Source organism: Eulemur rufifrons, chromosome 17 (assembly GCF_041146395.1).
Source record: "Eulemur rufifrons isolate Redbay chromosome 17, OSU_ERuf_1, whole genome shotgun sequence".
Taxonomy (NCBI): domain Eukaryota; kingdom Metazoa; phylum Chordata; class Mammalia; order Primates; family Lemuridae; genus Eulemur; species Eulemur rufifrons.
In genome coordinates this window covers 27,701,433-27,717,698 of record NC_090999.1, presented here as the reverse complement: position 1 = coordinate 27,717,698, position 16,266 = coordinate 27,701,433, and the positions used below count along the sequence as shown (strand labels likewise).

Sequence of the window (16,266 nt, the reverse complement as noted above, 5' to 3'; positions counted from 1 at the left end):
CTAAATCTAGTGGACATGATTTCTGTCCTCATCTTCTTTGACCTCACAGCAACCTTCAACAGTGTTGACCTTCTGCAAATGCTCTTTCTTTGGCTTCCAAGCATAACATCTTCCTGTTTAGGTCTTACTTCTCCAGCTGTTGCCCTCTATTTTTGGCAGACTCCTGTCCATGCTTGGACATTAAATATTGGAGTTTCTCAAGGCTCGGATTTGTCCCTTCACCTCAAACTGTGCTCTCCTGCTAGGGAATCTCACCCATATCCTTAGCGTCAAAGATTCCTCCATAGACTGATAACAAATTTAAATCTTTGGCACAGACTTCTCTACTGAGCTTTAGACATAAATACCAAAATTCCTATATATCTATTTTGTTTGGATATTTTAAAGATATCACAAATTCAACATACAGAGAGAGAAAAACTCTTGATTCATGATGCTTTCCTCCCTAAAGCTAAGTATGTTCTAATATTTTCTCTTTTAGGTCAGGCACCAATGTCTATTTTTTTTATGCAAACCAGAAACCTAGGAATCATACTTGACAGCTCTCATAACTTTCCCACAATATGTAATGTCACCTATTTTACCTGCTGTATGTGTCTCAAGTTTATGCACTTCTCTCCACTCCACCTCCAGCACCTTGGCCCCAATTACCATCTTTTTTTACCTCGACTACTACAATAACCTCACAGACTGTCTACCCAGAGCCCTCTGGATCACCTGCCTTTCCAAATCCATTTTCTGCACAGAACCCAAAATTACTTTCTTTTTCAAAATCCAGAACTGATTCTGTCACATTGCCTCCTGCTTAAAGCCCATCAAAGACTTTCCACTGCTTATGAAATGAAGACAAAAATCCTTCAAAGCCCCTATTGGTCCTGCATAGCCGACCACATACCTACTTCTCTGGCCACATCTTGCTGCCTGCTCTTGTTTTTCTGCACTTCAACCCCATGGATTCTTTCAGTTCTAGGAAAGTCACATGCTGCCTCCCTCTGAACACTTTCATATCTAATGTTCCCTCTGCTCTGGATAGTCTCCCTTTTCTTTCTCCAATATACTATTTCTAATCTTTCTAGCTACATCAATTTTTATTATATGCTTTCTCTTTAGTAACACTTATAATGGCAGCAATTCTATATGTATATCAGTGTGCTTGTTTGATTAACGTCCATCTGCTCCCACAAGATTATAAACTCTGGAGCATAGGATCTGGTTCATACTTTGCTCAATCCACTATCCCCAGAACCTAACAGAGTGCTAGGAACATCATAAGTGCTCAATAAATATTTGAAAAATAAATCAGCAAAAATTTCAATGATTCCATTTTCTTTAGTTCTCTAAACATAATAGCAATTTTAGGTCAGAATATGACAGCTTATGTGCGTTGTAAATGAGCTTTCAGATGAAATGTTTTATGACAACGTATTTAGAGAAACCAAAATGAATAACTCCAACTCCAGGAGATAAATGAATCCTCACGACTACCTCTTCTCCCAAATTCAAGCTTATCACTCAAATCCATGCTGTGCACTGTTCTGTTCTTCCTTTTCTTTTGTTTCAGAAATTCTGACAAAGTTAAAGGGCCACTGTCAGCCAGGACAAAAACAATTGGAATCTGAATGCGTTTGTATGTCTCCAGAAGAAGACTGCAGGTAAGAGATAGTCTATAAACTGTGTTTGGAAATCTGGAAAACCAGTCTAGTGTAACCAGCTTGATGGAAGAGCTGAGCTTCTTGAAGCATAAACATGAAATACGAATTTTTCACATAACTGATACCCCTGTGCTTCTGTTGAATTTCTCCTTCCCCATTGGGTAGCAAGTTTCTTAATTATCCCTCAGCCCACTTCTCTAAATTTGCATGCTTTTGTTTATTAAAACAGTCTCATTTTGGTTACAAAGACTTAACTCTTACCCATTTAAAAACTTCAAACTCAGTTAGATCAAAGCCTTACTTTCCCACTCTCAGTACAGGAGAAGGTTATAACTAGAAGTACACACACACGCACCCCTTTGCCAGTTGATTCTTTCATGCTGAGGCAGAGAGCATGGAGAAGAAAAGTTATATATCCTCATGTAACTGCCATGACTAGATGGCTGTCTCTTCTTTGTTGATATAATTGCCTTTTCTTTATATGAATAAACCCAGAGTGTCAAGGTTGCTATTAATTTAAGGGCAGTTAATTTAAGTTTCAGTCTAATTTATAAGCAAATCCAAAATAGCACGTGCTTAAGATAAAATTTTGTTTCCCTATCTCACAAAATCAATGCAGGGATAGCCAGTCTAGGGCTAATATGAGGATACTTTTGTTTCATATAGGACTGAGGCTTCGTCCTGCTCTCTGTTCTGCCATCTTTAAAGTTATTTTAGGGTCCATGATTGCTCTTCTGGAGCAGGAAGGAAGACAGATCAAAAATGGGGCCCATGCTCTGTTTTTAAGATACCCTGGAAGCACCACCACTTGGGTCCATCTCACCACCCTTCTCTTATGTACATGGCCACATGTACCTGCAAGGGACGTTCTGAAATGCAGTTCTCTGGCTGGATGAGTAGCCATTCTAAATAAAATTAGATTAAATTACTGAAGAAATGAAAGAATGAACATTGGGGTAGGAAGCCAAAAAAGTATGCACAGTTGTTAATATTCACTTTTAACACTGATTAGCTCTCATGTTCCTCTGGGCTGCAAGTGAAAAATGCTTGTAGAGATACATTTATTGTCTTTTTGGAGAACATTACAGGGTCTTTTTCTGTATAATTCTACTGACACATTCAACCCAAAGGTAGTTCTATTTGCCCTCCTCAGTGTTCGCCACAGGGGTCCACCAAGTAGCTACTTGCTGCTGGAGTCCCCACACCTAGAAGATGGCCTTCTGGACCACACTTACAGTATTCACATTGTCCACTGGACCCAGAGGAAACTGCTTTCGTTATCTGTACAATACCAAATCATGAGAATACAGGCTACCCCCTGAAACTCCTGTTTCATCCCTGCCATAGCTCCCCAGCCTCCTTCTGTGAACCTCACTTCTTTTTTATATGGGATCGAAGTATTTGTGGGAATGGCTGGCCCCACCAATTAAGTTCTATGAATAAAAGTGGCCTTTCGTTCTCAGCCATAGGCTCTAGTTCCTGGAAACAATCTGACACTCTGGGGCACTGTTGTTAACTCTACAGTTGACATCAGAGAAGTAACTCAAAGTAATCAAGGGGATCTTGCCCTCTCTGCAAGAGAAGGGCAAGGCCATTTGTTACCTCTTGGTAGCAGGACCCATTCCTCTACTCAGAGAGATTGAAGAAGTTACCCAGAGAATTACTTGAAAGCTCATGCTCCTAATCACAATACAAATACACTTGAAAAGCTATATAATAAGACTCTAAATGACATGTCCTTAATTGGTGTTGGAAGTAATAAGTGTTTTAGAGTTCAGAGGAGGTACAGGCCACCTGGGCTAGATTGATCGTGATAAGCATCAGAGTGTAGCCAGCAATTGAGGTGGACACATTTGGGCAGAGAGGAGAGACAATACAGTGCTGATTAAGCAGAGCTTGGATGGCAGCAAAGGAAAAATAATCTTATCAGTATAGAAAATGATCAATACAATTTTCAGGTGATAAAGAGAGATTGAGGAGGTTGGGAAAATAATACTAAAAAAGAAAGTTGATTGGAGTCAAATTATGGAAGCTCTCGATTATCCGAATTTAAGAATTCAGAGTTTAATTTGAAGGCAATTGGGAATAATACCAAGGTTAAGATGAAAGTTTAGAAAGATCAATCAGAGACAGCATGCAAGATGAAATGAAACAACGTTCTGAAAAGAGAAAAAGAGCAGGAAGAAAAAAACTGTGTGGTGGGTTAATGTATTACATTGGCTACATGCTCTGCTTTTTTCTGGCCTTCATATGGAAATGCTTACTTTCCTCTCTTGGGCAGCCATTATTCGGAAGACCTCTGTGTGTTTGATACAGACGCCAACCATTACTTTACTTCATCTGCTTGTGAGTTTCTGGCTGAGAAATGTTTAAATAATCAGAAACTCCATTTTCTACATATTGGTTCCTGCCAAGAAGGTCCACAGTTAGAATGGGGCCTTGAAAGGACAAAACTTTCATCCAATAGCACAAAGAAAGAATCCTGTGACTATGACACCTGCTACGACTGGGAGAAATGTTCAGGTAAGAAATGTTCCAGTGGTCACTGCATGCTGGAAGTGCTCTCACTCAGCTGGCATATCTTATTTGCACTTATATATCATCTTTCTTAAAAATAACTTTTCCTGAATCAAAAGTGATTTCTTTTCACTGTAAAAAATTGTATAAAATGATTTAAACAGAAAGGAAAAATATAAGCACCCACAATTAGAAATACGCACTTTAATAATTTGGATATGTATATTTCCAATCTTTTCTCTGTGCATACATAATCAATGCCACCCTTAAGCTCCAGTGAAAAGAGCACCTCTCCTGATCCCGTGTTTCAGGCACCCCTCCCGACTCCTAGCTTTGGAGGGCCTTCATTAGAATTATCTAAGTTTCCCTCTTGTGGGTGGGATTGGCTGGGGCTAGCAGTGCTATCCAGATAGTACTGGGCTTCACGTGGATGCCAATTGCCAGAGGCTTTCCTTAAATTTGTTTAAGTCCTTTCCCAGTGCCTAGGACCAACCAAGGCTGGCCGTGTTATTCAAGCAGGGTACCCAGAGCCCAGACAAGGTCCCATATGAACCCAACACTGTTTCTCCCCTGGGAACACACTCTAACCCTCTACTGCTTCTCCTCCCCACCATGCATGGGGTCAACCAGACGCCCCCAAGAGCTCTGGGGCTCATGCCTGTGAAGTCATCTTGGGCCCAGAGCTAGACCCTCATTCCCAGAGAGCAGCTTGGCGAGCAGATTGCTCCCACTGGCCAGCAGGGTATTTTTGTTCAATTTGGTGTATTTGGTTGAGATCAGACTGCCAATATGGTGTTGGCATCCTAATTTGGGGTGACTCTAATTGCTTATAGGCAGGCACCCCATGAGAAGTTTTGCCCCAGGGCCTCACACACCTCAGGGGTAGCCCTGCATATAATACAAATTTTTTTTAATTAATAAAATAAGTAGTGAATTTATTTTACTTTATTGTAAGAGGAGAACATTAGAGGGACCAATATGTGGAAATAGAGCTGAGTATACAGAAACTAGGAAATCATCAGGCAGATAATCTCTCACTCTTGCTCTTTGTTACTCCCTGGCCCTTAGTCTTGCTTTCACGCCTTTCCAAGTCTCCTTCTCTTTCATCCACAGGTGTTTTCTTTCTGTTTTTATTCTGCATGCTTACTTCAGCCTCCTTTCTAAACAGATCCTTCCTCTGAAAATAGTTATGATTTGCTACCCTACAACTCTGGTTTGTATAGAGCTTTAACCTGTTATAGTACCCACTCTAGTCTTGATACATTATTACAGGTCTCTTATCTGCAGGTACAGCCTAAAATGTCCTTAGTCTAAATTCCCCAGAGAGACATTGTGGTTGGTCAAGTGTCCACCCTTGTCCTAGCCACCTTTAGTCACAAGGATAAAATCATCTGCCTCAAATACCATCTCAATTGAAGGCAGATTCTTTTATGAATAGGTGTGAGATCGGAGATAATGGCAGAAATTTGAGGTGCAGATACGTTCAAAACATATTTACATTGTGACCATCTTTTTATATACACAATGTGTACCATGTTACCGAGCTGCAGTTAATTTCATGAATCTTAACTATATAAATGGATGCTAAGCTTGAATAAATTTTTAAAATATAAAATGGAATCATATTCTAGGTGCTATTCTATATGTTGCTGTTTTTCACTTACTATGTTATGAAACTATTTCCATATCATCATATATTACTTTGCCACATAATTTTCAATGTCTGCAAAAGTCTGCATGGATATTCTGTAATTTATTTAACCAACTTCTGGTTAGGCATTTAAATTTTCTCCTATCTTTTGCTATTATAAACAGTGCTGTGATAGATAAATCTATCACAGATAAATCTATAATCTAAGATTATTTCCTTAGAATATACCTTAGAATATTCAATTTCTAGGTAAATACTATTAAAATATAAAGTTTTTATTGATACAATTTATCAACTCACTTTCTGGAAATGTTTTTACCATGTTTTATTCTAATCAATAACACACGATAAAGACCGCCCTCCCACATCCTCACCAAACCTTGGAGTTATTACTCCTTTATTACTGTGCCAATTTAATACTTAAGATGTGGCAATACATTTCTGTGTTCCATAAGTGTATTGGTTTGGCATTATAATTGTAAATTGCATAGAAGCAGGAACTTCTTAACAGGCGACGTGCTCGAAGATGAAGTTTGACCCTGAAATAGCCCAACTAAGCTTCATATATCACACAAAGATGGATTGGAAATTAGGATTCAACAGAAGTCAAATAGGAAGCTAGATTTCCCTTGTGACACATTTTCAAAAAAAAAAATATATCTTACATTGGGGCATAAAGTATGCAATGGAAAGTTGTTGAAGTACTACATCTAACTTTTGCTAAAGCTACCTTACTTCTGTGAAAAGAAAACACAAAAACTATACTATTCCCTTTGGCTCCTCTTTCATTTTCTGGCCCAATGTCCTTCAGCTCAGTCCTGGAAAGGGGAGAGGTCTTATCACCCAAATCCAGGTCCTTTCTGATCCGCTTAAAGCTGATTATCAAGATTCAGCTCTCCTGACAGGCTGTAAGATTGAAAGAGCTGCAAGTATTATGCAGCATCATTTCTTATTTAAACATAAATCTTTTCTCTGAGAAATACAGTGTAAGAACATTATCATCAAAAATACATACAGAAAAGAAAAGAAATTTGGACAGCAGGGAGGATAAAAAATGGTCCCTGACTACACTACAATAAATAGGTAGGTCAGGTATTTGGGGCTGTTTAGTGTTAGCCTCAGCTCTTCGACATTTATCATGAAGGAAAGGTCTCCATGGTACTCTTCTATTGCAAAGAATTTCTTTTTTGCTACTTTCCCACAAATTATTCTTTTCAAATCTGCCTGAATGAAAAATAATCGGCAGCTTACAATTTCATCAACATATCTGTATTTTTTACCCCTTTGCTATACATATTTCTAAATTCCTACAGATTCTAGAAGTCTAAGTTCTTCTAGAAAGGAATAATAAAAAGTTTGAATATCTAACCAATATTTCTCAAATTAGCAGAATGCTTTGGAGTCATCAAACTAATATGTGAACATTTATAAGAGATTTATTTAAGCAATTGAAAATATCTGTTGATCCTGCTCACAGTCAGAAAACTCAAAGCATTTTTTTACATAAAGATAGGGTCTGCCTCTGCCAGCCTTCTTTAACTGATAGCAAAAATCAATGTCACAGAGAATCATGTTTGTCGTAGCACTATAAAATATAAAACTGCATCAGTGTACAAACCATAATAGCATTCATGAAGAAAGAGAAAGCTAGAGATGAATTTTATAACCAACCCATTCACGGCAAGTTGGGATATTAGTAATTTTGAGTTAAATTGAGTGTTACCTTGATTAAACTGTGTTCTTCATTAGATTGTTCTCTTTGTCACTCTCTTTTCCTTCTTTATCTAAAATGAAATAAGAAAAAGTTTAAAATGGAACTTCAAAGTAACATGAAATTTACTTTTCAAAAGTTAAAACACAAATAGTTTCCCTAGGGAGCCTATTTTTATGGATAAGTGCTTTGTCTGAATTTAAAAAAACATTCACCACCAGCCAACAGGAAGGGGAAATTTATTCAGCAAACATCCATTTAGCATCCAACATGTGGAATCCACTGTACAAGGCATGGTGAGGGGCTAGAGGTCGTATAGTCCTCAAATTGTTCACAGTAGTTGGAGGAGTAGCGTTACACAGTAATTGCATGAATTACTTCAATGCAAGGCAGGATGTGATGAGGGCTGTGAGAGAGATAAATACCTTTTGGAAAGGTTTCATATGCATGGAAGTGTGAGAACCGAGTGTTGAAGCATGAATTAGTAGAGGTAGCGGGAAAGGCCTTTTGATACTGATAGTCTGAAAATAATCAGGCTAAGAGCATTTAAGCCATAACGATACTGAAAAAGTGGTGGCTGTGGCCCTTCCAAAAACCTAGGAAACCAGTTTCCTCAGCAGAGGTGAACACTCTCCGTCCTTCACCAAACCCTAACCTTTCCAACAATGGACAAGAACTAGAATCTTCTCTTGCTGGTTGACAGAGAGCATAGAAAGGAAATGCATGCTTTTTCATGAAATGTTTCCTGATTCAAGCTTGGGAGGTTGTGTATCCACCAAAATGTATCCATTTCTTCTAGATTTTCCAGTTTGTGTATGTAGAGGTTTTTGTAGTATTCACACATGATATTTTGTATTTCTTGATATCAATTATAATAATTTTTCATTTTTAATTGAGCTTATTTGAGTCCTTTTTCTTCTATTTCTGGTTAATCTACCTAGAGGTCTATTGATTTTGTTTATCTTTTCAAAGAACCAACTTTTTGTTTTGATTCTTTGTAATTTTTTTTTCGTTTTTTTGGTTTCCCTTTCATTAAGGTCTGCTCTGAGCTTTGTTATTTATTTCCTTCTGCCGGCTTTGGGTTTGGTTTGCCCTTCCCATTCTAGTTCCTTGAGATGTGACATTAGGTTGATAATTTGTGATCTTTCCTCTCTCTGGAGAAATGCCACTGCACAGTCTCTAGTTGGGTCTCTCAGTCTAGTAGCCTACTACAGTGGAGGATCCCTCCTGCAGCTCAAATAGCAATGTCTGCAGAAAGTATGGAGCTCTAGGATTCTTTCCTCTGTCCCTTCCCCACATGCAGGTGCCTCCCCTGTGTACCTTTGATCTCGCAGAGCTCTCCTCTACTTTGGGAGCCTCCTGTAGCCTGCCTGTTGATTCCCAATGCCCTCTCTTAGATGATCGATCTGGGGATGAATATCCTCTCACCTCTTCCAATCCATGAGAACAGCATGTGCCGGATGCTTCTAGTCTGCCATCTTGCCAGATTACCCTCTCTAAATGACTGTTTTAAAGCTATTTCATGAATACAAGATTTATATGATTCATGAAGTGATTGGGTGATTCTCAGTTTAATTGCTCATTAAAAATACAGATCTCTAAGTGTAACCCAGTAATATTCTAGAAAGAAATAAACAAATGAGTTATAAAGTCATGTCAAAGAGCAGGCCTGTGAGTCACGTATTATTTAAAACTTGCCTATACCATGTACTGATTGTGTAGAATTAGTATAATAACATAGTTTTTATGTATGTTGTGAGGATTTAATGATATAAAGCATACAAAGTGCATGGTATATTGTGTGGTTTCATGGTACATGCTCAATAAATGATAACTATAAATGTGCTTAGGCAGTACCAATGATTAAAACAAAAACAAGAAGGACAGACTGGAGACATTGTAGAAATGGATTGACAGGAGAAGTGATTGATTAGATGTGTGCAGTGAGTGAGAGGGAGGTACCAGAGATAGCTCAAATCCTGATTGGTTGTGGCCAGTGAGATAGGGGAAGGTGTCAAAGATAGCCCAACTCCGGAACCTTACTGGCTTACTAGTGTTCTCTCATGTCCAGATTTCTCCGTTTAACCCCAGGGGAGTCTCTTGGGTAATGCCTCCATTTCAGCTTTCTCTTTCATTGCCACCAAGGAGCTCACCACCCTGGAAATGAGTTAGGTAAAACCAAACTCTAAAATACTGTGGTGAGTCACACTGTCTTTCTCTCATTGCAGTCTCCACATTCAAATGTGTCTGCCTGTTGCCCTACCAGTGTCTCAAGGGTGGAAACCAACTCTACTGTGTCAAAATGGGATCATCAATGACTGAGAGAACAGTGAACATCTGTGAAGTGGGAGCTGTAAGATGCACAAACAGGAAGGTGGAAATACTGCATCCTGGGAAGTGTTTGGCCTAGCATAATCACGGAGAAACAGATTCACTATCCAAAACTATTTCCTATTAAAGGGCACTCTTGTACAAACAGCAGACTGGTATGCCCGGAAGTTACTGACAGAAATTCTTTTGTGTTAGTTTCAGATCATTATTCTCCCCTGACTTTCCTGTTTTAGCATTCCCTATCCAGTTCCAACTTGTGACGCCCTGTAGCACACCCCCAGGTAATAACTTCCACATCAGTCTATTAAATTATCCTCTTCATATTGCACAAAAATAATGAAACTTCTAAGGCCCTTATGATGCCTCTGATATTAGGTATTCCCACAATTAGAAACAAGAACAAAAACCATAATTTTCTTCAATGAATCAATAAACAGAAACCTACAGAACCTGTAAAACACATTCTTTAAGCCCAACCTTCATGTATTCATTCGACAAATAATTTCTGAGTGTCTACAGGGTGTTAAGTACTGTTCAAGATCCTGAGAAATCAGCATTGACTAAAACAGACAAAGGCCCTTGCCTTCATGAAGTGCAAATTCATGTGGACGTAGATAATACAAAAAATAAAATGAACATATAAAATATGTAGTATGTTTGATGATGACAATTGCTATGGAGAAAAGTAAGCAGAGAAGGGTGTGGCCCAGCCTTAATCCTCATTTTATGCAAGGAAATATTCCATAGCAATAAATATCACTGCAAGATGATTTGACTCAGTTAAGAATAAACTCATGGAGTTTCCTTCTCTGAGGAAGAATAGGGATTCTCTTTGCCTCAGTTCAAGTACATCACAAAGCTTTTAAGCTGAAGGGTGGGATGAATGGAAAATTGTCAGAGAATTTTGAAGGAATGATTTTTAAAGTAAGTCATATCTTTTATTAGGCCATATGAAGTAGAAATTTATTTCTTAGAGAGGCTAGGGTGTCATTTTGAATTGGAGAAGACAGGTGTCTTTGGAATAGCAGTTCCAAAATATCAGGGTACATAAGAATCACCTAGAGGGTGTGTTAATACAGATGCCAGGGACCCACCCCCAGTTACTGATTCAGTAGGTCTGGATGGGACCTGAGAATTTGTGTTCCCAGAAGTGACCATCCCCTAGTTTAGACATCCCCTAGTTTAGACATGGAGTCATCAAACAGCTAATCTTGATTTAGTGATGAATCTCAAAACCACAGCCAGCCAACCTCCAAGCAGGTGAGTACAGTGACACCCTTCCACCAAAACTCACTGGATTCTCACCTAGTGGAAGGAGAATATGAGCCATAGCCACCCAGGAGCAGCCTTGCTAGAACTTATACAATAAATGCACATCCTCTTCCATCTCATTAATCATAGGATGTTGGCAGAATCTAAAATATCTTGTGATATCAAAGGAGAAGAATGGGGAAGTAAAAAATCCTAGAAACAGAAGTATTTTCCTGGTATAACAGAAGTTGAGCAGGTCCTTTCCTTTTCCCTGGAGTCAGGGACCCATATTTTCCCCAGTCACACTACTGCATTCCCTTCTCTCCAAGAGAGTGGTACAGGCCACTCTTGGAGCATCCCACCTTCAGCACACCCATGACACCAAACTAAAGGCAAAGAAGCTCCTTCCACATCCTAAGGAGAGCCAATAACAATTGAATCTAGAAACTTTCCCCAAGACTGAATTAGCTCTGCTAGATCTAACTCACATGCCAGCCCCACAACTTACGAGGTTATAAAACAGGACTAGGGGAGGGAGGAAAGGGAGTCATGGGAATCTGAAGCCGCATGATCACAGTGTTACTGGTGGCAGGGCTATTCCTCCCCTAAGTTCTTTTCCTGACCTTGGTTAGGAGCAAGAAGGTGCTGGAAGTATCCACTGAAGCCAAGCAACCAAAGCCCCAAGAGAATCACTTGTAGGGTGTGGGGTTACCTGCGGTAAGGATATACGGTACTGCCCTTGCCTGCAGGGCACTGTGGAATCTTAGAGCTGCCACTAGTGAGGAAGTTTCTGGAGGAGTTCCTGGGAGGTGCTGATCCATGCCAGGGCAGTTCTTCCTTACGTGAGCTGAGACCACTTCCTGCCTAGAGAGAAGGCGGGAGGCTTTCAATAGTGGTCTGCACCTCTCTTGTAGTGAGAAGGGCGTGGGACAGCCTGGCTGGGGAAGAGATGGGTGCAGCCTTTGCTCCATCTGAGTTCCATGACACAGGGAAGGAATGGAGAACTCTGTGGCTCTTGTGGCTCAGCACGAAGGAGAACAGGGAAGAGGAAAGGCAGGTGCTGGCACTGAAGGAGATAAAATGTAAATCAGACATAAGAGTCTCCAGACTTAAACTGGATCAACTTTTAAAAACAGAAACTGACCATAAATCTATTTGATCTTTCCCAGGCTTAATTACTGGGAGAGGAAATGGAATTTGGCAGAACATAGTGAAATTGAGCTGCCGTAACAAAGTACCACAAATTGGGTGTCTTAAAACAGCAGAAATTTATTGTCTCTTGGTTCTGGAGGCTAAAAATTTGAAATCGAGATGTTGGCAGGGCCATGCACCTTCTGAAACCTGTAGAAGAGCATCTTTCTTTGCATCTTCCAGCTTCCAGTGTTTGCCAGCAATTGTTGGCATTCCTCGGCTTATAGATGGATGACTCCAGTTTCTGCCTCCATTGTCACATGGCTGTCTTTACTGTCTTCCTTCTGTGAGGGTCTGCCCAAATTTCCATTGTCATACAAGTACCCTAACCATGTTGAATTAGGACCCTTCTAATGACCTCATCTTAACTTGATTATATCTGCAAAGACTCTACTTTTTTTTTTTTTTTTTTTTTTTTTTTGAGACAGAGTCTCACTCTGTTGCCCAGGCTGGAGTGCCATGGCGTCAGCCTAGCTCACAGCAGCCTCAAACTCCTGGGCTCAAGCAATCTACTGCCTCAGCCTCCCAAGTAGCTGGGACTACAGGCATGCACCACCATGCTCAGCTAATTTTTTCTATATATTTTTAGTTATCCAGCTAATTTCTTTCTATTTTTTTTAGTAGAGATGGGGTCTTGCTCTTGCTCAGGCTGGTCTCAAACTCCTGCTTGAGTCTCGATCTGCGTGTCTTGGCCCAGTCTGCTTTTAAATAAGGTCACATTCACAAGCACCAAGGGTTGAATTGTGTTCACCAAAAAAATATATTGAAGTCCTAACCCCTGGCATGTGATTAGAAAAAAATACTTCCTGTTTACAGCCCACAGTATAATCAAAGGGTTATACCAGTTATTACATTAATAGTTTGATTAAAATCAGTCACACTTGCTTTAAAGTATTTTGTTCTTTTACTTGTAGCAATCTTCCTTTTTAATGGTGATTAGTTGGTCTTTTTACCACTTCAGTTACCTTTGTTTCAAAGAATTTTTTGAGTGCACTAATCCATTAAGGTTTGCATTAGGCTAATTTGCATACCATTTACCAGTTGAATTTTCACATTCTGATATTAATATTAATATAGCAATTTAGTACAATAACTGTTAAGAGCTAGTGCTAAAATTATCATCATGAAGTAGAGAACAAAACTGAAATATATTAAATACCTGGAATTTGGACCTCAAATCTCCAAATCTGTCCTAGAAGATTAAATAAATTCTAGATCAAAGGTAAAATCTTTATCACTTAGGCTTTTAGAGATGAATACTAAGCATTCATGCTTGTAGCTTAAGTAAGTGGAAAACAATAAAAGTCTTTCTTTTATATGGATTTTAATTTTTGTTGGTTCTGAAATATACTGACAAAATAAGTGAGACTCCTAAAGTATTTTATGAATAGACATGTTATATATTTCAGATGTCCTGGAAGTGGAGACACAAGCACAATTCTAAGACTATGACTTTAAAATTCCAATCCTCTGGTGATGTGACATTCAAGCTTAACTAAAAGTTTCCTCCATTTGGCAGTCTTCAGTAAAGCTCACTCAATTTTAGAATATGTTATTGTTTTTTCTCTTTCTACCAAAACCTTCAACTCCTGCAATCAAACTCCTTAGTTTTAAAGATTGAGCTCTTCTGTTATTTCCCAGAAAGCACCCACAAGCTAAACCTAATCCATATCTCTTCCTAAATTCTAATTCTGAGTAACAAAAATCTGACAGATCATGATGTTTCTGGTTGGTGTTGGGGGCCAAACTACCCTGAAGGTTGATTAATTGGATTCTAAATGGCTGGCCCTCTCCAAGGGCACCTTCATTCTTTTGGAATACATCACGTGTGGAATCAATGAGGCATCAAGCTTCTAACCAAACAAATAGCCTGCAAAATTATAGTTGTATCTAGACTGTTTTATGAACATGAGACAGGCCACTGTTACCCTATTTGTCTTCTTGACAAGTTCTAGCTGCACAGCTTCAGTTCCAAGTGTCAAATGTCAGTTAGTAGAGGTGTGTGTCACCAATCAAGGGACTCCAAGGCACAGATGGTGCCGTGAAAGTCATGCTCACAAAGATTTATATAGAAAGATGTTCATCACAACATTATTTATAATAGCAAAAATGACAGATCCTAACTGTCCAATAATAAATTATGGCCCCTCCATAGGATGGAAAAGTATGAGGCCACCGATAAGCAAGCATCTTTTCAAAAACATTTTAAGGGCATCCTAAAAAGTGAAAAACCAAGCTACAAAACTGTGTATGAAAATTGTGTGTGTGTATAAATGCCTATAAAATAATAATTGGGGTAACAGTATCTATTGCTGGAATTTGGATTGACTTTTATTTTCTTATTACTGTTCCGTATTTTCTGCAATCAGCATACAGTTTTTTTTTTTTTTTTTTCTTTTACAATTGGACATGAAAAGTGACTTTAAAATTTTTCTCTTCTATGTAGGTAAGAAGAGCAGATAGTAAATTCTGGTTGATAAACACACTGATGGCTTGTATAGTAGAGACCTCCCTGTTCTGGACTTGACCACATGGGGAGGTTTGGCAAATTTCAGCCAAACTTATGAGCTTCACATGCATTATTCATTCATTCACAAGCATTTACTGACTACCTGCTAAGTCACGGGAATTGGTTCTATAATCATGCAGAGATTTTGGAGGTGCTTAACAGTATGATGAAAAAGTTTAAAGGTATACTTAAACCAGTATTATACAAAGTAGAAAGCAGTGAGTTGCTGTTTAAAAAAAATAGATACATATAACATCTTAAGGGAATAAATTTTAAAAAAGACTTGGGTGGGGCAACGGCAATATATGTAACCTAAACATTTGTACCCCTATAATATGCTTAAAAAAAAATTTTTTTTTAAAGAAAATCTTTAAATTTTTAGTTGTTTTAACCTAAGTAAAGAAAGAAAAAAAGAAAAAAAGAAAAACTAGACAATTAATGAAATAAAATCAAGCCTAAATCCTCAAGGTTTGATAACAGTTGGAGATACTAAGTAGCTGTTTAAAGTTGGACAAACCTCTCTGAGACTCAGTTTCCTCGTGTGAAAAATAAGGACAATGCCAGCAAACTCATTCTATCTGTTCTATGGATTGGCTGAAATAAAAAAGAATTTTTTATATATATACACACACACACACATATATATCACAAATACTAAAGAGGCTAGAATGAAATGTGCATTCAACTACCTGGGTATTATTAATATTCTATAACATTAGTGGAAAGGAGAGGGTGGATTTCACACTTTATTTCCTACCACACGGCACACTTCCTCTATTGCCAATCTTGACATTGAAGCCTGATTTATTAAGGAGCCCATGTGCTTACACAGAGGGTCCAGGGAAGAGAAATGGCCATATTCAGAACCCGTATCAAACTAACTTGATGAAATGTGCTTGTTCACTATGCTCCTGCAGTCAGGACCATTTTGATCAACAACAACAATAAAGTTTTCAGTTCTTTTTTGAATAGATCATCATTCATGCCAAATAATTAGAGATGGCCCAGTATTTGCAATTAAAAAAAAGAAACATAAAAATCTATGATGTCAAAGCAATGTGGACAGAAGACCCATGAATAGAAAATGAGGAAGAAATTAGATTGGGTAGTTAGAAATACACTCCAAGGATTGCTTGCTTGGTATCATCCCTTCCCCCAACCCCTTCTGGCAGGGACATTGTTTATTTGGAAAAGGGTTTATTTTAGTAAAACATGACCCTTAACATGAGGATAAAGCAACATCACAATTCAAAGCCATGAGACTAGAAGCTGTTATCCCTCATGAAGTTTCATTTGTAATAATACCAGGTTCTAGAACTACACCCTAACTGAAGCATTTCCATTTTGTTTATCACAACTGAAAACTAATTGTTGCTTTGAGTGAGGCCCGTTTCCCCTTCTGTTGAACGGTAGTAATGTATACTGGTACATCTCTGCAATCGTCCCATACTGC

General features: G+C 38.6%; 1 protein-coding gene across 3 annotated transcripts in view; it reads left to right on the top strand.

Annotated features, from left to right (window-relative positions):
• Positions 1-10,633, top strand: part of C6 (complement C6) — a 60,301-nt gene extending 49,668 nt beyond the window's left edge. For all 3 annotated transcript variants that reach the window (XM_069492446.1, XM_069492444.1, XM_069492445.1), the window contains 3 exons: positions 1,562-1,652; positions 3,934-4,175; positions 9,760-10,633. In XM_069492446.1, coding sequence (XP_069348547.1) covers positions 1,562-1,652; positions 3,934-4,175; positions 9,760-9,941 — 515 coding nt within the window. In that variant the 3' untranslated portion in view covers positions 9,942-10,633. The remainder of the gene's footprint in view (positions 1-1,561; positions 1,653-3,933; positions 4,176-9,759) is intronic.
• The last annotated feature ends 5,633 nt before the right edge of the window (positions 10,634-16,266 follow it).